Genomic DNA, 23,198 nt, shown 5'->3' with positions numbered 1-23,198 from the left:
CCTCATCGTGCAAACCTTGTGTGTATCTAATGAAGCGTTTTGAAAACAGTCAATGTTGATCAGTGAATGTAAGCATGGCTTCATTTGTGTGCCCGAGAGGAGAAAGCATGATGAAAATTTTTGATCTCCTGGGTGTAATTTTATTCTTAACATGAATTTATGTGTAATGATCATAAACTGTGCATAATTAGTGGAATGAGGAACTGTGACATCACCCACTGGTTTCTGAGCTGCCATTTTACCACGTTGGCTTCATGGAGCCAAACTACAAAGTCATTTTACAAAACTAATCTTACCAAAACTACAGCTGAAAAATCAAATCACATATTAGAGGTTCCAAATAAAAAGGATAAGACCAGAACAGGTCCTGGAAAAAAATTCATTGACTTAGTATTTATTTGTTGCTCCATCCAGGGGTTTTTTAGCAGTATTATAACTTTAAGATTCTTCAGCATTGGCTTCATTTCTGAGCCGAGGTCTTTGCCTCTTGGTGATGATCATCTTTGCATCTCAAAGCCAATGTGATTTCTGCACATGCTAGTCACCTTACATGACATTTGTGTTTGAGCCTCTTTTATGTTGGGGACCAGGTTTTCTAACAGTTATCTGTTACGCCCCGGCCTAGGGGTTTACCAGGGCGAACATAATAGGCTCAACCTTTGTCCCCTCCCAGCTCCCAAGCACACACGTCAGTCAAAACTAAAAATTCACAGTATTTATTATTAGTATTTTTTTTCTCAACAACTAAGGAAGGGTTAGGGGAGGGTGCAGCTAAAACAACAAACAAAATATCTTCTGTAAAGTTTAGACTAAATTACCTACTCCAAAATAAATGCAAGAAATAAAATACAGAAAACTTACCTAACTACCTAACCAAAAAACAGGAGAAAACGTGAAAACAAAGGAGCCGACCTCCCCTACCAGAAAAAGGATCAATTTACAAAAAAAACAACTATTTACAACTAGAAACAATCGAAGTGTCACAGGAACACACGAAGACTGACAGTCACACACACGAACACAGGGTTGGAAGCTGGCAGGAGGCAAGAGAGAGCGAGGACGGAAACTGCAGGGCCATTTTTAAAGGGCCGGGCAATCATGCTCCACCAATCAGCAACCTGCAACAAACAGACACAAAAGGGCACAGCACACCTACAGGACGGGGGAGAACACACACACTAAACAGAAAACACATACATATACATATAAATAGACAAATTATGACCCAGGGTCATAACATATCTAATGAACATCTGTCTATAACACCCACAACATGCTGACTGTATGTCATACTGAGACAGGCCGTAAAGGTCTCAGGTTGACTTTACCATGAAAATCCTTAGGCTCACTCCCAAGTTTGTATTCCATTTCTGCTTCTCTATGTACAAATGGAGTCAGCTGAAGTCAGAATATGATCAGGTACGAGATCAAAACTGATTTCAACTTGAACTTCACACAATCCGTACGTTTACATGACAACTTTTATTCCTGGTTTAATCTGATTAAAAGTTAGATCCTATTTAAGATGCCCATGTAAACACCTTATTCCAGTTGAAAAAGTAAAGTTCGGATTAAATTACTTTAGTCCGGTGGGGTCAATATGATCTCAAATTAAGGCTCAAATCATGGCGATGTGACTTACTGCACTAATAAAATCTGGGCAAATAAAAACTAATGTAAAGCTAAAACGGTAAAGCAAAGCTAATTTAGCGCATGCATCCCTTCCAACAAAAACATTTTCCAACTTTCGTCAACACAACAGTCCCAAGATTGTATGAGTGCAGTAAGTCGCGGATCTAAAGAAATAATTAAGGAGAATCGGATTTCAGAAAATCACTTACAAAAGACAACAAATCACCTTTAAAAAACTGGCTACGTGTGACCATGGAAATGCAGTAACTATGCTAAGCTAAGCTAACAGAAGGGCTGCGACAACAAGGCAACGCGAGCACTACAATGCAAACCCTTTTGTTCACTTATCTACCTCATTAATACCTCATGTAAACCTTTATTCAGGTTTAGCATTCCTATGTAAATAGAAGAGAAAATACTTTAGTTCCGAATTAATTTCTTCTGGAAAAATAAATTGGATTTAAAAAACATCATGTAACCGTACCCACTGAATAAGTACACACAGACATACTTATTACATACTGAACCTGCTGAATTCTTACACTAGTTTTGGCCATTTATCTGTAGTGATTTATTTCTAGAGAGGCCAATGTATAATTTTAAACTGAAATTTTCTTATAGATGTTTGTAAATGTGGCATATGCCTAGTTACCCTGATTGCACAATAGTGGCATTAAATGCTTAAAATATCCCTGGTGAGACACCACAAGCCCATCAGATGTGTAGTATTTCAAAAGAGACACAGAGAAAAGTGGACCCACGATGGTCTGTGATGGCCTCTCTTGAGCCTCTTAATGGAGTCGTATATTGCCACATAAGGGCTGTTAATGCCAGTGTCCAGACTACACTGGCTGGACAGTGTGTGTAGCTATCAGGGAGACTAGTGCTCAGTACAACACTAACAGTAGTCTGCTTGTGTAGGCGTCTAGATTGACGTTAATTGGACATTTTGGCCAGAGGGTTCTCTAATCTCTCTATTTATGCACATTGTCCAAGAGTCTGGGTGTGTGTCTAGTGAGGCAGAAGGTTAAGAGTTGATGTATGGATGGATGGGTGGGTAGGGGCTTTGCTCAAGAAGTGTGAAGGTGACAGGGATGTGGAAGTTTAGTCATTTGAGGAGAGTTCAAAATGACAAATAGCAGAGAAAGACTGCTGGGGGGATGAGGATGAGCAAGACGAAGAAGACGTGAAAGAATACAAGCGAATAATGTATTATCACCGGCTGGACCATATCAAATGGATATACACTTTCTGAATATTATATTTGCATTAATACCATATGAGAAAGACCTACTTTTGTACTGTAAAAAATGTCTTGCTTTCTGTACACACATTCTTTTTTTTGTTTGTTTGTTTTAATTTTAGTAATTGCAGTATATTAGTAATCAGTACTACTTGTGCAGTATGAATCATTATCCTTTTGGACCTAATCGGACCCCTGTTTGTCATATTAGCTATGGTAGAGCAGTATCTTAGGCTGTCTGGTAAGAGGTGAACAGGAGAAGCCTTGTACTGATATAGTTGCAGTCACCATCATTTAACATAGTTGTGATGGAATCTCACCAGCAGGTGCGATTGCTCTACAGCGGGAGCAAACACTTCCAGGTGTCACAACAATTCTGTTTCTTCTGATTTAATACGTCCAGACACCTGCAGGGAGAGGTGATACAATGGGAGCTGTTAGTTCTGTCAGGACGTGTATGCCGTTTGACATGGAGGGTGTGGACAAGGCAGACTAGGTGCTAGGGGGACAAGGAGTCAGTCCTGGCTAGTTGTGGTCCAGTGTGTGAGGTCAAACATGGTCAAGGGTAGAAGGGGAGTCTGGCCCCCAGGGGTGATGTTGCCAATTGACAGACTTCAGGGTGTTTGACTTTGCTCACATTTGAGAATATCACGGAGGAAGGAAGTCCTCATATACAGCTGAATTATATACCTAATGTAATTCTGTTTCATCTGACCACTTTCACTGTGATTTTTTTTGTTTTTGGAGATCTTGTTCACAATTTTTTCTCCTTTGCTCAGTGCAAAAGAAAAAATAAGTAACAAATCAGGGGGACTTTTGTTATATATAATATGTATGTGCCAAAGACGTTCACTTTTAGAATTACATAAAACTTACATGTGAAGCTGAGCCTGGTGGGCATTTGATGTTTTTTAGTTAATAGAGTACATGATCTGGTAAAAAAAGGTATTGAGAATGATATTTTCAACACACTCCATACCGTATATCATCCTGCCATCTAAAGTTAAAAAGCATAGTACAGTGTAAGTAGCAGAATAGAATGGAATAGAATAGAATAGAATAGAATAGCGCTTTGTTGTCTTCTTTACAATATAATGACAAACAATTTAGCAGCATCTTTCTCAGCAGTCACAAATAGTAATGAAATGTGCAAATCCAATAAAATATAGTGCAAATCCGACATGATAAATAGACATGACAGAATCAAATACTGTATACAGTAAGAATACATACAGAATCAAATACTACATACAGTAAGAAAAAAAAGGGACTATATGCTCAAACTATAAACTGCAAGATGCACGAAGAATGAAAATATTATGTTTTGCTATCACCTTAGAGATTCTTCAATTAAAACCAGAGTAGAAAAAGGTGAACTCATTGGTTTATCTGATTAGGACTCATTACAAACTATCAGTATTGGCAGAAGTCAGCACAAATTAACAACCAAACAGAAAAAAAATACTCCCATCCATATTTTCTACATTTTCAGTTCGACTTTTTGTGATTAATTATTTTGAATTAGACGTTCGGTTCAACTGTTATTCAGTTTCTTAAGTGGAAGTTTCAGACGTGCATAAGACATTTTCACTGATAATCAGTTTTGTGCTTTTCCCTGCTCCAAACTAGTGTTAAAATATCAGCCTTTAAACTTCCACTATCAGTCAACCTCTGATGCAGATCTCACGGTATGAAGGTAAACCTAAACAGAGCAAGAGACTTTATCTTTGGCTATAATTTCCCCTTTTAAAATCAGCCTCATTGGAAACCAGCCTCCTGTAACTTACACCTGCTCATGGTGCATATTTCCCCACCAGTGCTACCCCATCATTAGATAATGATCTCAAACCATGTCTAGTCAGCTCTTCTGTAATACACTCCAACATAAGTGCTTAATAGAGCATAGAAGATACTGTTGTTAAGGCTTCACTTAAACACAACTCTTCAGATCTAGGCAGGGGTCTGTGGTGAAATGCTCCAACCGATTTACTAAAAGGAAAATAGCAGAAGGGAGGCAGAAACATCAATAATGTCTTTCCATAGAAGATAATGAGGCTGTGAGACATTTACAAAGCCTGCAATTATGGTGTTATTGACCTCAATAAAGGAGACCACATCATCGCTTGTCTCGTTTGTGCTCTGTGAGACATGTGAGGCGAGGGCAGGATGAAAAGTAAATAATTAAAAGAAAATTTAGCATTATTATTACAAGCTTATGTGACATAAAATGCATGTCACTTCATGCTGATGTAACAACGGCTGCAAATGAGACCGTTAAGGACATGTAATTGTAGATACCAGCAATACGAAAGACAACAGAATGACTCAGATGCACAATAGGGCTGCGTGATTTTGGAAAAAACTGACATTACGATTTTTTTAACCCTGCGATATATATTGCGATCAGTGGCGGCTACTCGTCTTTCAGAGAGGGGAATCTCATTGTTGGGCTTACATCAAAAAAAAAAAAAAAGTCAAGTTATTTAAACATAAATTCGGCCCTCCGTTCCTTTTTAGGAAAATGGTCGTATTGTACCAAGTAAACAAGAAAACGTTGAAATTATGTTAAATTGAAACAAGGAAGTACAATAAGTGTGTTTTATTTACAGTGCAAGAAATAAACAAGTAATTTCGTAGTGGTTTCTCTCTTGATTTCACAGCAGAATGCGCAACTGTATTAAACTGAACTCTGTCAAGTGAAGGAGTAGATCTCAAAATAGCTGTCAATCAAACAGGATTCAGCCTTTCGACTGATCCTCCAATCAGCATATGAAATCCCGGTGTCCAGCCCGGCCGAGCTCCGCCTACAGCTCCATTCACCCCCAGAGATGCCGAGTGTCCGGGGGCGGGACAACATCGTGGCATTTATCCAATTACCGTCCAGTTTTGAGGCAATGAAAAAAACTGTTCCACTCAGTCCCATTGAAGTGCATGGATGCCAGGCGTCTATGGGCAAATGCATTTACCATAGATCGTATGAGAAAACAGCGCAATGGGAATGTATGAGATGTGAACAACATCGAGTCCGCTGATTTGTGATAAAGCTGATTCTAAACGAACTTGTCCTTGAGTTGAATGTGTTCTAACACATTTGTAGTCAATGAAATGTCAACACAACCGCACATATTTAACCATTTAATTTTCGTAATTTTAGGGGAAGCTGAGCTTCCCTTGCAGTCTATGAGAAATCACCACTGATTGCGATATGAAAAACTACCCAGGGGGATATAATAGCTGTGTGGTGCCGACGTAAATGTTCAAACAAATTAGTTGTGTTTCCTCTCGTTGTGGTGACAGGTGTAAGGTACTGTCAACACAGAACACGTTTCAATATCATCCTTCTTGTAGCATGTAAACAATTCCAGATAACTGATGCTACTTTTCTTTTTGGCACCAAGTCTTCATTTTCGGTGATTTTCTCTTGTTCGTTGCTCATTTTTCAATGTTGTTACCAGTGACTCACTCCATGTGCAATGGGCGTGGTCTGCTTCAGCAAACTGATTAAGAACGATTGTGATTGGTGGGTTGCTGCACGCAGTGTGTGTCAGGTACCCGGGGTGAAATTAGATGAGAACACGTCAAGTTAATTTGCCTGCTACATTGCAGGACCTGCGATGTGACTATTGTGCACACATACATTGCGATGACGATGCTGAAATGATATGTTGTGCAGCTCTAATGCACAATCATGAGAATAAATGGTTTGCTGAGGGAGGGAAGATGAAATACAAAAGAAAGGAAGAGCAGTGGCAAAGATGATAGAGGTCAAAGAAATGAAAGATTAAAAAGCTAAAGAGAAAGGGAAAAATTTACACAAAGAGGGAAAAGCAAAGAAAGATGAGAAGAGGGGAAGAAAGTTGCACAGTGCTCTGACAGGCTTGTTGCTTAATAGATGCCTGCTTCATCGTCAGAGTTCTTATTAGTGATCCCCCTGTGGCTCAATTACAACTAAGCTGCCATCTTCAAACATCCCTATCTTTTTGTGCATCTCCTCTACTTCCCGTAATGGTGTCATCCTTGTCTCTCTCTAAGAACAAATTAGAAGCCTAAATTACTACTATTAGAGAAGGAGTTAAGGTTTCAAGCTGCCTCCCAGAGCTGGAATAATGATGAACAAGAAGAAAGAAAAAAAAGAGTAAAGAATCCTTGCTGTCGGTTGCTTCCTCTGTGATGGTTTCAGTGGTATTAAGAGATCAAATGTGGATCTGTCAACTTGGTTCTGAGTATAAAAACATGAGGATGTTTACAAAGTGAGAGGGTGCTGAAGTGGAAACTCCAAGATTGGATATTGAGCTGCAGATTCATGTGGATGCTTGCACACAGACGTGTCAGGTCTGTGAACTGGCACGAAGCAGACTTTTGCAGTTATTTGGCTTGAATGATGGAGCGTCCAACATTGCAGCGAGGGTCAATATTCAGGACTTTAACTTAGGGTGTGTATTTTTATCTGTAGCTACAGAAGGAAACGGAAAATAAACATGCTTCTTTCAAGGCTGTATAAATAACAAGCATAGTTAAAATCTGATACTGAATGGCAATGGAAGGTCATCGTAGTGGAAGAATATATTTGCTTTTTTCTACTCCCTAGCTGATAAAGAGAATATGGTAAATACAGTATGAAATTAGACTATTAATGAGATGAGTATCTGTTGGGATGAAACTGTGGTAGTTGTCAAAAAAAAGAAAAGTTTTATCAGTGACAAACTTCCAATACATTGATGGCCTAAAGCATACCTTGCAAGTCTGCTAGGTATTTATTTTGTGCTCCCTCACTTCTTTCATTTTACAAAGGCCTCAGGAGCACTGGTTTAAAAGAAGAGACAGAAGACAGAAAAAGATAAATCTTCCAACACTTCTTTCCATGAACTCCATCTGGGAAATTCCTTTAAAAGTTGGATAACAAACTCTTGCAAAGTGTGAACTTTTTATTTAAACCTTGAACTAGTTTTAGAATATTAAAACATAAGTCAAGGACAGTTTTAGGCAGGTTTATACTGGTTTATTACGCTGTTTTATTTTCATAGTTTTTTAATTTCTATTTCTTATCAGTGTCATCAAAAATATTTTAAACCTGCCTCTAATTTCTTTAAACCATTCTAATTTTACAGTTAAGACACTTTGTATATTAGCTGTCCTTCATTGTAGAGGTAGACCAATATATTAGGCCGATTTATTGTTTTTTGTTTTTTTTTTCAATACTGGCCATCGGCCTTAAGTGTTTTTTGAAAGCCGATATTTGATCAGTAGTAAAAATGTTCAAAGATATTTGATCAGGCACCTGTGTGGGCAGCACTTGAAGTTCAATATAGGGTGGGGAAGCAAAATCTACAATATTTTGAGGCAGGGATTGAAAGACAGTGTATGACCAATTAGTTTATTGAAAGTAATGAGAATTTATTTGCCACAAGGAAATTTACATAATAGAAAATGTTTTTATTCTATGTGTCCTCCTTCTTTCTCAATAACTGCCTTCACACGCTTCCTGAAACTTGCACAAATGTTCCTCAAATATTCGGGTGACAACTTCTCCCATTCTTCTTTAATAGTATCTTCCAGACTTTCTCGTAATAGTTTTGCTCATAGTCATTCTCTTCTTTACATTATAAACAGTCTTTATGGACACTCCAACTATTTTTGAAATCTCCTTTGGTGTGACGAGTGCATTCAGCAAATCACACACTCTTTGACATTTGCTTCCTGATTACTCATATGGGCAAAAGTTTCTGAAAAGGTATGGATAATAGTGTTAGGTATGATTATGACATCAATATATGTTTGGTTTCAAAACAATTGACGTAGTGCCTGCTGAGAAAAAACAACTAAATGTTCATTGTAAATTTTGCTTCCCCACCCTGTAAATGGTAAAAGAGTACTATGTGTACGTGTTTAATAATTTCATTTGTATTGGTGCATAAAAATCTTAATTATCTGAGTGTTTCAATTGTATTTTATGGTCAATGTGCTTTTAAAAAAAAAAACTGCCTTAAATATGGGCCTCAAAAAAACAGCTGTCCAAATTTTAAAAATCCGCATTGGCATCGGCCTTAGAAAACCCATATCAATCAACCTCTATTTCATTGCACATGAAAAGTGAATGAACAATAATTAAGTTTAATATAGTAGTAGTTTGTGTGTTCATTTAACTGTTTATCCATTGAGTCCTTTTTGATGAGGAGATTAATTCTCATTTTATTTCCTGGAATATGGCAATTAATTTCCCTTAGATGAAGTTGTTAACAGATGACTAGCAGTATGGAAATAAGACAAATGAGACATTCAGAACTGTTTTTGTGGTGAATTTCACTTGAGAGATTATGTTGAGTGTTACCAGAGCTTATAAACGAGGCAGAAAATGTAAAAAAAAAAAACAAAAAAAAGAAAAGCAAAAAAAAAAGCACAACAGCTAATAGCCTGAGGCAGTGGTTTAGGAGAACATAGCAGGCCTCCTCTGTAGTCACACATAGCCCGGCCAGAGGGGTTAATGTGGTCAGAAGTAAGACAGCAGTGCTCTCATGCTGAGTCATGCTCTCTATTCTGGGATTATGTCCACTTTCCTGTGTTCACCCCTCGCATTGGACAGTCTGCTCCCATTTGGCACAGCAAGACTATTTTGTTTGAAGGTTCTAATGGTGAGTCAGGTTGCTCCTTGGAAATTAGAAAATATGTTGGGTTTCTTTTTATTTATCCCTCCAGCATAACAAATAAAGGGTTGAGTCTTTTGTAAACACACAGCTGTTCTCACATTAGTGTCTTGTTCTCTTTGTATTTCAACCTTTTAATTTTTAATTCTGAAATAATAGCAGATCATGTTTTGTTTATGCTGCCTTATCACTACTTCACAAATGATATGACCAAAAGCACAATTTCCTGCAGATCTTCCCTTCACATTTGGGAGAGTCTGTTTGCTGTATGCTGCCAAATATTTAATGAATTTAGCTTTTAGGGTTAGTTTCTTCTAATCTATCACAGTCCAGCAGTGCTTTGTCATGCATTGTCCCATCACTCAAATAGGGGTTAGAGAACACCTCTTACGCACAGAAACAAACGGGTCACACTCATTTCATTACATTAAGTGCCTGTACAGAAGAGGCGCACCTGTCCTCATGACCTTTGACCTCATACAACCCCCTACTGCCCTTTGAAAGACCCAGTGCTCTGGTTACATGCACACACACAAACACATAAACCTGACAGCTGCCTGATGAATGCAGCTTCCAGAGGAGGCTGAACGGAAGCTAAAAAAGGGATTTAGTAGGTGCTTTGTCTCACAATTAGCTACTGTACTCATGACCACATAGGTCAAGTACAAATTTAAGTCTGTGTGAGTGAGTATAAGCGCTACATTAGAAGACGCACGCTCATATGTAGTCTAGATTTCTCTATGGTGTATGTGCTTTTCTGAAGTCCTCTGACTGTAGAGCAGAGATGTTTTGTGGTACTATCTGCTATAATATTTACACTGTGCACCAGCACCTCATCTAATTTCACACCGTTTAACCCAGTGGCACATTTGTGTTTGTCACTGAGGACATGGAAAGAACTTGATGAAATTTTAATGTCATCTTTTCAGCATTGGAGCCCTTGTATCTGACCTGATCAGATCTGTTTGTCTAAACTCCAACCAAGTGTGTCTCCAGCTCTCTAAAGTCAGTGAACCTGTGGTGATCTGTACAACATGCACCTTGAATCACATTTCACTATCATAAACAATATGTCGAGTCAGACAGGTATCTGAGCGTCTCATCTCATCTCTAACAAGCATGAAACCAGTCCAAAGTACATGTGTGTTTAAGACCATGACTCATGGCTAATGTTGGGAGCAACAGTTACAATGAAACGACAAAGGTGAAATAATGAAAAACAATAACAAATGTGTTTCTCACAGTTTGGACATTTTCTTTCAATATACAGTCATGAAAAAATTATTAGACCATCAAAAGTCATCAAAAACAATGGTTATGCAATCAAGTACTAACTCCTGTGTGTATCATGTGACTAAAACATACAGAAAAAAAAAACATGGAATGCCTAAAAGCACTGTTTTTGTCAGTACAATGTAGGGCTGAAAGATATATCGTTATCGTATCTATATCTAGATATGAACATTCAAGATATTAATATCGAAAAAGTAATGATATAAACGATATGGATTTCCCCGCGCTCTGGAAGTCACAACAAATTTCATTTTTATTTATTTATTTATTCATACTTTATGTTAATGTTGATGACTGGCAGTGAGTTCTTATAAATAAAACTGCACTTTCCACATTCTTTGGTATTATGATGTTTGTATTTTTCTGAAAAATGCTTGGTTTTCACTGAACCCGTTGTCATATCGTATCAATATCGAGATATCTGGCATGAATATCGAGATACGAAATTTTGTCCATATCGTTCAGTCCTAGTACAATGCCATAGCTACTGATGTAAGAACTGAAGTGATTTTGGTTATTATCGAGAAAACATGGAAAATGGATAGATATCAGCTCTTAAATTAAACTCTTACGAGCTATTTTTGTTGTTATCATTATATTTGTCCAAACAAATGTATCTTAACTTGTAACAGGCATTAAAATAAAAAAAAAAAAAATGAAGAAAATAAGGGTGGTCTAATAATTTTTTTTCGCAACTGCATAATCCCGCAATTAGAACCACTGCTTTATCTTGATGATGCAAAATTTCAAGACCAGAATTTGCAATATTGCCCTCAACTAATGTGAAGTGAGGTGCATAATAGTTCAGTCAATCTGTTGTAAAATTACAAATAAAGATATTTTAAAAGCCTAAAGAGGTCAGGGCTTTATTGTCATTATACAGAATGTACAATGAAATTCAGGTGCACTATCAGGATACGGACTCATAAAAATAGCAATAGTATTAAATAGTATTAATAACTATAAAATATAAATATATAATAAAAACAAAATATAAAAACAAAATATGCATCACTCACATATGGACATCCCTACATTCATTCCCTCACACATCCACCTCCTTCTTTATCACACAGCAGTACGTCACACACACATTCCGTCAGTGCCAGCTGTGCATACATTGATGGCTGAATCCTTAGTGGAAATAACTGTATAGAAATTAGCTAATCTATCTAAAAACAATTTACCTACATCTAGAATACATTTTATTTAGAAATACTGGTGAGAGTAAGTAAATAGCATTTTTAAGGTTAAAGTTAACTCGTGTTACTGTCTCCATAGGGAAATTTTGTCTGTGTTTTACCCAAACACTAATACACACACAGTGTCTAGCATTAGCATTAGCACATAGCTAATGCTAATGCTAATGCTAGACATCAGCAACATTGGGCTGCTATTGAAGGCACTTGGGGTCCAACACCAGATCTTCAACATTATGGTGAGGCTGGAAAGTGTGGAGTAAGGATGTGAAGAGCAAATCAGGTTTCCAGCACATCTCAGGTAGTTATTATTTTGGCCCATTTTTAACTCCTTTTGTCTTCTGTTACTTTTCATTTGTTTGTTGGTGATAATATTCTTGTGTAACATCCTGTAATTGGTCTAAATGTCTGAACTATCCATAAAGTGTTTTGGAACTGTAGAGCAGACGAAGACACTGTATGGTCATTCCACAGGCTGTTAGGTCTGTATCATGGCTCAGCAGGAGTGTCCCACCTGGCAATGGGCTCTATGCACAGCCCCACTACTTCCTGAACTTAAAGTAGCTCCTTTATTTCCTGTCTTTCATTATTGGACACACTGATTAATCCAGGTGTGCCTGACCACAGTAGTCACAACTAGGGCTGTAAGAAAATATTGGTTCAGCAATATATCGTGATATTTTATTTCACAATACTGTATCGATATTTAAAAGTACTGTATCAATATTTTTAGGTATTTACTCAAATGCAGATATTGTGGAGGTTCATTTTTGTTTTTTTGTCTATATTTTATTTATTAGTTAACACTCTTTTATTAAATAATGTTAGTTCCTTTGTTGGGATTGAACTAAAGTATTGTTATGATATTAGTTATGAACTAATAGAATATGAACATTTGAACAGGATGTTAATCTGTAATGTCTGTAAAACACAATTTAAGTTTTAACATAGGAAAATTTTGTGATATAGCATTAAATCCTGTTGTGATCAAATAAAAATGTGTTTAGTATTTGTGCAGATTTCTGGTGTAATTCAATTCTTCAAGGAAATAATCATTTAAAAAAAGAAACAAACAAAAAAATTACCTGTTTAACAGTATTATGATATATCATATCGTGATTCTAGTATTGTGATTTGTATCATATCGCCAGATTCTTGCCAATATACAGCCCTAGTCACAACAAGAAGTAGCAGACACACCTGGATTAATCAGTGTGTCCAATAATGAAAGACCGGTAATACAGGAGCTACGAGTTCAGGAAGTAGTGGGGCTGTGCATAGAGCCCATTTGGTGTGAGGTAGGTGTGCAGGCACCCTTATTCAAGGTTCTTCATCTAAATTTATATAGGCTAAGTGAGCACATAATGAAGACAGTGATAGTAATCGCGACAGCTGTGAAGAAAAGGGGGGCTTCTTGCATGCCACAAAAATCTGCATTTCCTGCTAAATAACTTTCATTAATGAAGCAGTGTGACAAACAAAGCTTACAATGCCAGCAGGTCAGACTTTCACACAACTCTTCTCATCTCAGAGTGACTGGCTCACCAGCCAGTTTGGAGGTCTGCTTCCTTTCCACATTGCCCCCCTCTCCAGTTTCCTGAAGGAGAGAGGGAGCGTGAGAAGGCAGAATAGGAGCCAAGGGAGTGGATAATGATGCCATCTAATTTTTCCATGTCCTCCTCCAAGTTTCCGTCCTCTCCTTAAATGTTTTCTTTCTGTTTTCATGTGTTTCTTTGTCAAAGCGGTTGGACTATTTCTGCCTCTCTTTTCTTAAATAAACATACCTACTCTGGCTGCATTAAGAGGAAGCTACACTCCCTAGTATTTTGTAAAGAATGTATGCTTTTTACTGATAAGAAGAAGGTGGCTATTTGTTGTTATTCAGCTTTGTCAACCAAGATCAGAGAGATTTCAGAATTATTGTAGATATAGTAGAATAATTTGCATTGAGCTTGATTGCAATCTGACCTCCTGCAGGATGTCCAAGCCATCGTAGACCAGTAAGAGAGCTACAAAACACTTTTAACCACACGTAATTGGGAACTTTTCCTGGGTCATGTTTTATAGTTTCTGTGCTCTGCTCAATTGTCTGCCTTCAGTAGAGTTAGCCAGTTCATGACTTGCTGTCTGCAGTTTGTCTCCATAACACAATGTACTAGCAACCTCAAATTAGATTGATCTGAAAGAGTTTATTTCAAGAATATCGTTGAATAGAGTAGGAAAGAAGAGAAAAGTAGCGACTGGTGTTTGAGCAAAGTATAATGGAGCTTTTTGTGATGGAATATAACTGTACATCCACATAATGAGTGTTTTTCCATTTGACACCTGCTGTAATACCCCACCACAAATAAGTTCTGATGAAAAATTGGCATACAACAACCCCAATACACACCTGTTTGCTACAGGTATGAGCAGTAGACCTTATCCTGACACTGTGTGTAATTATATTAAATTAGCAGACAGAGCAACTGTGAATCTGACACATGAATCCACTTGAAATATGTCTGAGATTATGTCTTCTTATCTTTCCATCTTCTCACATGTAGTTCTTACGTATATGTGTGCATATGATTTACCGAAAAATCAGACATAGCTCCCATAGTATGTCTGCCCTTAGCCACAAGCAACAGTCTCTGGAAAGGCTAAATATACTATGTGACTGTTATGCCACACATTCTCAGTGTGAACTCATCCTGCTCACATAACACTGTATTTTTTTAAATAAGATAACACAGACACGGCTCATATGTCAGAGTTCCTCTCAGCAGTGTGGGAGGTGAAGGGGTTAATTCACACAGTCTGGGTGAAAGGATCTCTTTCTTTATGGATTATGTCATGTATATTTTATTGACCGTTGTAAAGGAGCAGGGTGAAGGGTTGAAGGTGTACTTACAGAGTATTAGTTTGGAGGGTTTAGAGTAAGGCTGCAGCTAATGGTTACTGTCTTGATTAACTGTTTACTGTAAATCTATTTTTTATTTTTTTTTAATAAAACAGTTTATAGTATCCTGTAGCTCAAAACCTAAAAATTTGCATTACATTTTCTCTTATGCAAGATAAAATGAGGCAGAAATTGGTGAAATAATCACATTTAAGAATGAAATGTTTTATGTAGAAAATCTCTCAAATTTATGTTTAAATATCAATCACCAATTATTTTTTTAATCTTCTTATCAATCTATTGATTATTAGTGGTCATTTTTGAAGTGACCTTAGATAACTTGATGCAGCACATACAGCCATGCCACGTCTTACCTATCATGTACAGATTAATTTCATGTTTTGACAGTGAGGAGAAGGGTGGGTATGGTTTCACATAGACTCCATGTACACTTAATGCACTTGCATACATAACCTGAGCTGAACTGTGAGAATTCCATTTAAAGATCCTGTGTCCTTAAAGCCATCTTTGCTAAGTTCAGGATCATAAATTATATTTACAACAGTTCATTCCAGAAATTACTGTTTATATATTTTAGTGGACACACATTTATGCAGACATAATAAAACTTATTTAACTGTAAGTTCTGATCTTAATGATTTCTATATTGTCATCTTAAAAAAATAAATGTAAAGTGCTCTCACACTTTTATAAATGAACACTTATTTCTTGTTCCTTTCTGTCTCTATTTCCTCGTCTGTCCTCTTTTTATTCAGAAGAATACATTAACCAGCATCTCACCCCCAAGGATGTGACACTCTCATGCTGACAACTATGAATAGCTCTCGCCTTAATGCACAGCTCATAAGGAGCAGAGCAATGTGTTCACTTGGCTAAACATTATTATTTCATGCTTCCCCTTAATCTGCACAGCTTTTTTAGCATATTGGGATAGTAAGCAATAATGCTCAGTTCAAGTCAGTAATATGGAGTGAATAAGATTAGAGGAGCTCAATAAATTTGATTAGCCATGCAAGACATTTGGCAGCTCTCCGTTAGCTGGGCAAAGATTGGGTAATTGATTGTTTTTTTTTGTGTTCTCAGGATAAAGGAATGGGTGGACCAGATGCAGAAGGACTTAATCACTTTAACAGACACAGCCAGTGGCAGGCAGAAACTAATAGAGGTAAGTATGACTATCTGTCACTCAGATTGATGCGAAAATACTGCCTGCAACTGTTGCATCAGAGAAAAAATCCAGTTGATAAGTGTGTGTTTTTAAAATATAAAATCAATTAAGCACTTAAGGTTCTGACAATAATAATTTTTTTTTTCTAAAACTCTCATTAACCTTCTTTGCATGACCTCAGCTGTCACAACACATCACCAGGCTATACATAGTAACTTCTCATTAGACAGCACTGCATCATTTCATTCTGCCAATGTACATGCTCAGATAAGATCAGCGTCACCACTGTACTCTGATGACTATAACACACTCACGCACGCACGCACACGCACGCACACACACATACACACACGCACACACGCACACACACGCACAAATCCTCACATCTGACAAGGAGAAGAAGCTTTTTGAATCCACATTGATTGACATAATGCGTCTGGCACTTTGGCTCCCCGCTCCTCTTGTGGATAAAATCAGTCAGCCTTAAAGTACCACCAGAATCATTACAAAACATGTTTTCATTTGATATGATAGTACAGTTTCAGTGATATGTGTACCTTAAGTCTGGTGCTATTTTTATCACTGAATTCAACTGTAACAGAATTTGATGTTTGTTTAACTCTGGGTTAAACCGAGTGTACTGTAAACAACATGCAGAACTGAAAAGGGTATGTTATGTAGCTTGCAAGTAAATAATAAATGTGAAGACATGATCTAGCTGCCTTGTACAGTACACTCTGTAAGCACCTCCGTAGCCCCTCCTTCTAGGTCAGATTTGGACCTAACATCCTAAATCAGTAGTGTTTCACGAACGTATCATAATCTCATCAGACAGTAACCAGAATAACTTTACACTAGCCTTTAAAAAGGTTTCACCACATAAATAACATGTACACTACAAATATGTTCTCATCTGTTGTAAATCTAACAAAAATAATGAACATGAACATCAAACATCACTTGGAACTTTCTGAACCATTAGTCTAGGCTGTAAGAATATCACAATCCAAATCCAAAAATGACTAGCTAGGTTTCCGCCAGCAATACCGCTATTACACTAAAATGATATCCATCAGATGCCAGGAGGATGAAGAGAAATACATCCACGCGCCTCAGTTCTGTGGTTTGAATGTCGGACAATGAAATCCCTCCAGGCTGCTAAATAATTGGCTGTTTGGCATTTGTGTTTCTTATTTCTTTAGCTGAACCATATTCCATTGCACAGTAAATGGTCCTGTTACATAACCTGACAGTGCAATTTAATCAGTGAACGAGTAGCTTTCTTTTTTTTAATCACTGTGGTTTGGGCAGTGGATAAAGAATACAAGATGACCACCGACACAGTGTAACCTTTAGAGTCAGTAAGAGTGTCTTTGAACTAAAAAAAAGGATATTGTAAAATTGTAACTTAAAATGCATCTCAAAACCTATGCTGTTGTACTGAAGGTCAAAATCACCTGTAAATAGTTTGTATGTAAAACATTTAATGACATAATGAACAGTTGGCTGTGAAGTCTGGATTTCAGCATCTCAAATCTGTGATGCATGGATGATCATAATACTTTAACTTTATGTTTGTGTTATGTGGTCAAATGTTGGGGACTTCCATTGTGCTGCTACCTCTGACCTCGTCTCCTCTTTTATAGATATATCACACTCACAAAAGTCACTTCAGTGTGGAGTCCAATAACCCACGGGAGTTGGTAAAGACTGCTGCAGCAGACATAGAGAGACTGCTGGCAAAACGCTCTGAGGCTCTAAGGGTGAGTGATATCATCACACAAAATTATCTTCTGCTATGTCTGCTATTTGTAGAAGTATCGTCTTAACACTTGACAATCAACATGACCATTAGAAGCTGTTGGAGTTTAAGACAGAAACAGAAAAAATTCTGGTGTATTTTTGAGATCATAGTGCAGTGTCTCCGTTAGCACAGAGCCCAGGGAAACACACAGAAACAATCTGCTTCTTCTCATTTCATGTCAGAAACGACACTGGAACACTGCCATCGCTTTAGGCATCATAGTGATCCAATGTAAGCAGACGTCCTCCAGCTAGATGACTTAATTCAAATGTACCAGTCTGGGTTGCTTCATGACAAAATGCAAAAACAAAAGGAAATGTTTTTATTATAGTATTTTTCGCTGTTAAAAAAGTAGCGGATTGTTTATCGACTCATCTTTTAGGAATCCTTTGACTTTCCTTTAACCACTTTAACCAAGTCCATACTGGCTGCTTTCATTGGACATTTGTTTTAACTGAACAAACAAAATAATATGATGGAAATAACAGAAAAATTATCTCAGTTTTGCACTTAATTGTTTCTGGCTTGCATTCAGGAACAATGACATATGTAGCTGAATAGTAATGAAGAATTGTGAAAACACAATTTATGCTCATTAAAAAAAATCTGGGAGTTTGTGGATCCTTCCTTAGTCTTGAACCTCAAAGACTTAAACAGCTGCGGGCAAACAAAATCAACTGATCCATACTGTTTATTAACCTATTAACCACTAAGGCTATCAATACACACGAATAATTCAGGTAAAAGGCAGTTTCTCAGCTTTTCTAGTGGCATCAGAGATGTCTTTTGTCATCATCTGCAACATTAATTCACCAATAAAATCCATGTCGTTTGACAACTGACAGTGATTAAATGCTTGTTTATATGTTCTGTTAGTGAAATACTCTGCTGAAAAAGTCACTTTTTCTTCTTCACGTTCTCTGTTTTGATAAAAACACCTTTGAATTAGCTTTGAGGTTCAATGAACATCTACATAAGTATATTTGCCATGGGAAAATACCTGATCTTCACTAAAAAAAGTAAAATGCTTGAGATGTCACAATAAATGGTGATGAATTGTATGGGAGTGGTTAAATGCAGGGGAAAATTCATTTAGACGTTGCCATAAAAATAGTTCTATGATTAACTACATGCAACACGCATTATTGAACCATGATTATATGATACAATTCTCCAATGAAGTACATACTCCCTGCCAGTTGCACCATGTTTTTTTTCTTCAGCCTGTTATGCAGTATATCATTACATATGGCATGTTGTCAAGCATTTATTGAAACACAGCAGTACCTGTGTAACTAAATTAAGATCTTCAAGCACTGCTGGTCTCAATCAATCTGGCCAGAAGAGACAGAAACCCCCAATTAAAGCCTGACAGTGTGTTGCCATAGTTACATTCTCATTGATTGCTCCATCAACTCACCCAAACTGTTTTATTTATTTATTTATTTTTTTACACATTTGTAATCATCTGTTTTTAGGAATGTTGGTGTTGTTGCTCAGTGAATTAATAGCAGTGCTCTTATATTTTACCAACACCATCTGCTGTGCATTTCACCTGTACAAGTTAAAGGCAGTTGTTGTGAAAACAGTGAAAGGGGAGGGATGTTAACTTTTTTCTTTTTTTTTCCATCTGAACACCATGTTAATTGTTCCCCTCAAAGTACATTTACTTGTCCCTGCTTTAGCATTGAAGCAGCATGGCCGGTGGTGGGTACTGTAAATGGTGTTCAGTATAATAAAGTGGAACCAAGCCAGCTTTATGACCAATTTATTGATCAGTTTATGGAGGGGACCATAAATAGTCATTCGTCCACTTAACAGAACCATGAATCGAAATGAAGGAAGGGCAAGGATGACCGCAGCATATGTAATATTCTTGACCTGCCCTAGACTAATCTAATGTTCCCCTACCTAGATTGAATCTTTGACTTTGCCTGTCTCAGTATCATCATTCCTGTCTCTAGTTCTGTCACATTTCCATCTGTGTATCTTTTGTTTCTTTTGTGATCACGCACAACACGCTCACGTAAGAGAGTGATCATGTGGAGGGTTATAGAGAAAGAAAAAGTGGGGTAGAACAAAACTGCATGATAATATGTATGAGAGAATAATGATGATGAGTGTAAAAGAGAAGAAGAGTGATGAGTGCAGCACACCACCACACCTCCCGTGAGGCTGCATACAAAAGAGGCGAGGCCTGTTCCAGACCCCTCGTCCATTAGCATCCTGGCCTCTTAGTCCACAATTCAACATCAGGACCTTTTTCATGCCTGAACCTCTTAAGTCATTTAGCAGCAGGAGACACACATAGAAATATAAAAAGCTTGCATATGCACATTTATTTCCACCCAAAGATATTTAAGGCGTTTCATGATGAGCTGCAGCTAATTGCACTTTTGGCATATGTGTTATCTTTTCTAATTCTCACTGTAATAAATGGGATGACTCTAAAAGCATACTGTAATTTGTATCCTAATTTAGGGTTATCGTTATTATCAGACTTTGAGGTTTATGTTCAGAAAATCCAGAAGTACAAACTCCAGCTGCATTCAACATTGCAGCATATTTCGGAATCATAAAGAACAATTGTGGACTGTCAAACAGAAATACTGACCGACTACATTTCCTTTTCTGCTGGGTGAATACTTTAAGACACCACTTTAAACACATGGAAGCTGTTTTTATTTCCATTCCTTGCAGCTGTACAGTTCGGCCTGTGTTGTACTTGAAATAAACAGGAAATCGTTGCCTCTCAGACTGGTGGCATTTCTCTTTACACTAGGGTAACTTGTCTCCGCTGGCGATGGTGTGCAAGTGTTTATTCGTTTGTGTGCATGTCTGGGTGTATGTGTGTGCTTGCGTTCGTCAATGAATAGAATCCAATTAGAGTGATGGCTGCTGTCATTAACTTAATCAGGGGCCCTCTTGGATTTGCTGTCTATCAATCTGACATCTGCCCATATTGTCACCTTAATTCAATCGCTATATTTGACAATGGGGCTCCCTTGATGTGCCGTCTCTCAAGTATGTGCATTTTTTTTTTTTTTTTTATCACTGCAGAAGAACACAATTAACATTGCTCCAACCAAATGCTCTATACCACTGGCAACTGTAAAATGTTTCAAGTATTTCTTGTCATTCAGAATCACGTAGTTAACTCAAGGTAGTATAGGTATTAATAATTTTGACCCCTATGAGTAGATCGTAGACTGCAAGTTGTTGTATGAACAACTGTCTGGAATATACGGTATGTCCATGAAGGCCCAATCCCAATTCACCCCTTAGCCCTCCAACTTACCCCTACCCCTTGGCCCTTGCACTTGACACTGCCCCATGAAACAGAGCTGCAAGGGGTAGGGGTTGAAACAGTCCCCTATGAAATGGGGCAACCCTTTGCGACCTGTTACGTCATCAGCAGTCATTGGTGCCACTATTAACAGATGCAATAACTTTGTTTCTGAAAGTATTCACCATGCCATCAGTAGCTGTAACCACCTCTGTTGCATGGGCTTTGATCATCTTTTTGCAGCTATCAACTATAAACCGCAGAAATGTGATCTATAACACATTGAAATGGCATTAAACGGTCGATCAAATGATTAAGTTGTTTATGAAGAAAATACATACATTTGTGTATTTTTTTTTCATCACACTGCTGCACTTTTTGGCTGTGTTTACCTTCATCTTGCTGATGATTTGAACAAAACTATGGGAAATTTCTCCTACCCCTCCGTTCGTCGTGTGGTCCTGGAAAATCTCCAGGATATGAGGCTATACAGCCCTCTGCCTTAGCCCTTCCCTTCTGTCTAATTGAGAATCGGGACTACACTACCCCTTTACGTGTATGCGCAAAACAGAGGGGTGGGGGTAAGGGGGAGGGCCAAGCAGTGAATTGGAATTCAGCCAAAGTCTCTTTACAATTTAACAAATTTTTTCAGAAGCAAATTTATAATTAAATCTGTTGAAATTATTACAAAAACAAAAGGAGATTGAAGTTTTTTGCCTCATATGATACACCTCTATATGGGCACCATTAGTTGCACAAAGCACATCATGATGGTACTTAATTTCTTGCCATGTTTGCTATACCATAGCCTCATCAATGGCATCAGTGATATTTTGGTGGATGTGACGGTACATGTCTTCCATACTTAATCTTGAGTCTGCGTTAGGGATGGGAATCGTTAAGAATTTAACGATTCCGATTCCATTATCGATTTTGCTTATCAATCCGATTCCTTATCGATTCTCATTAGGTGAAGAAATAAAAGAGTACAAACAGGTGTGTTTGCATTAACTGTCTTTTATATTTCATCTCTCTCAAATACAACATATACAGTATGTCCAAATAATAATAACAGATGATGCCGCGCCTGGTTTTGGGGGGGGGGGGCATACAGTGAACATGAAACTAAAGACACTTTACTAATTCCTCTATTGCCCCATTTGCACTACGTGGAACCGGTTCGACTCTGCTCATCTCCCGTTGTTGTGCACCTCATTTCCTTTCCCCTACCCTCAGAAACTTGTATTTGAGGGAGTACGACGTTTGTTGCCTGCACCGGAACCGGAACTGGGCCCAGATGACGGCCTGGTGTTCACTCTGACACTAGAGTCACAAGCGCCGCTAAGTAGTGTATCAAATTAATCACATGCTCTGGACAAATGTTTGAACATATTGGAGGCATTCCACCCTTTTGAAGAAATGGAAGCTTAGCAAGTGGACCTGGTGTCGTCTTTTTAGACCAGTTCTGCCTCAACGCTATGTTGGCTACAGTCTGACCAAAACAATGCAGCGTACATGTGACGTCATCCCGCATGCGCAACGAAGACAGAATTGATAAGCAGAATTGTTAAGCAGGCAGGCAAATGATTCCAAGGAATCAAGCTACTGGGATCTGGTTCTCAAAAAGAACCGGTTCTCGATTCCCATCTCTAGTCTGCGTATTCGATTTTGTTTCAATAAACCACAATACGCATTATGCTTTTTCTTGAGGAGTAGCCATTTTTTAGGAGTTTATTTAAACTGTTGCATCAACAGGGTACCTGAAATACACAAATGGGGGTGGCCATGGCCCAGGTGATAGAGTGGGTCGTCCAATAACCGAAGGGTTGACGGTTCGAATCCTGCTCTGTCCAAGTGCTGATGTGTTCTTGGGCAAGACACTTCACCCTCCTTGCCTCCAGTGCCACTCACACTGGTGTATGAATGCGTATGAATGTTTGGTGGTGGTCAGAGGGGCTGTAGGTGCGAATTGGCAGCCACGCTTCTGTCAGTCTGCCCCAGGGCAGCTGTGGCTACAGATGTAGTTTACC

General features: G+C 38.0%; 1 protein-coding gene across 5 annotated transcripts in view; it reads left to right on the top strand.

Moving 5' to 3' along the window:
- LOC115429850 (voltage-dependent calcium channel subunit alpha-2/delta-1-like) overlaps window positions 1-23,198 on the top strand; it is a 105,761-nt gene that overhangs the window by 5,311 nt on the left and 77,252 nt on the right. For all 5 annotated transcript variants that reach the window (XM_030149629.1, XM_030149630.1, XM_030149628.1 and 2 more), the window contains exons 2-3: window positions 15,994-16,075; window positions 17,725-17,841. In XM_030149629.1, coding sequence (XP_030005489.1) covers window positions 15,994-16,075; window positions 17,725-17,841 — 199 coding nt within the window. The remainder of the gene's footprint in view (window positions 1-15,993; window positions 16,076-17,724; window positions 17,842-23,198) is intronic.

The sequence above is a fragment of the Sphaeramia orbicularis genome, chromosome 12 (genome assembly GCF_902148855.1).
Source record: "Sphaeramia orbicularis chromosome 12, fSphaOr1.1, whole genome shotgun sequence".
Taxonomy (NCBI): Eukaryota; Metazoa; Chordata; class Actinopteri; order Kurtiformes; family Apogonidae; genus Sphaeramia; species Sphaeramia orbicularis.
This window is presented reverse-complemented; position numbering and strand designations above follow the sequence as displayed.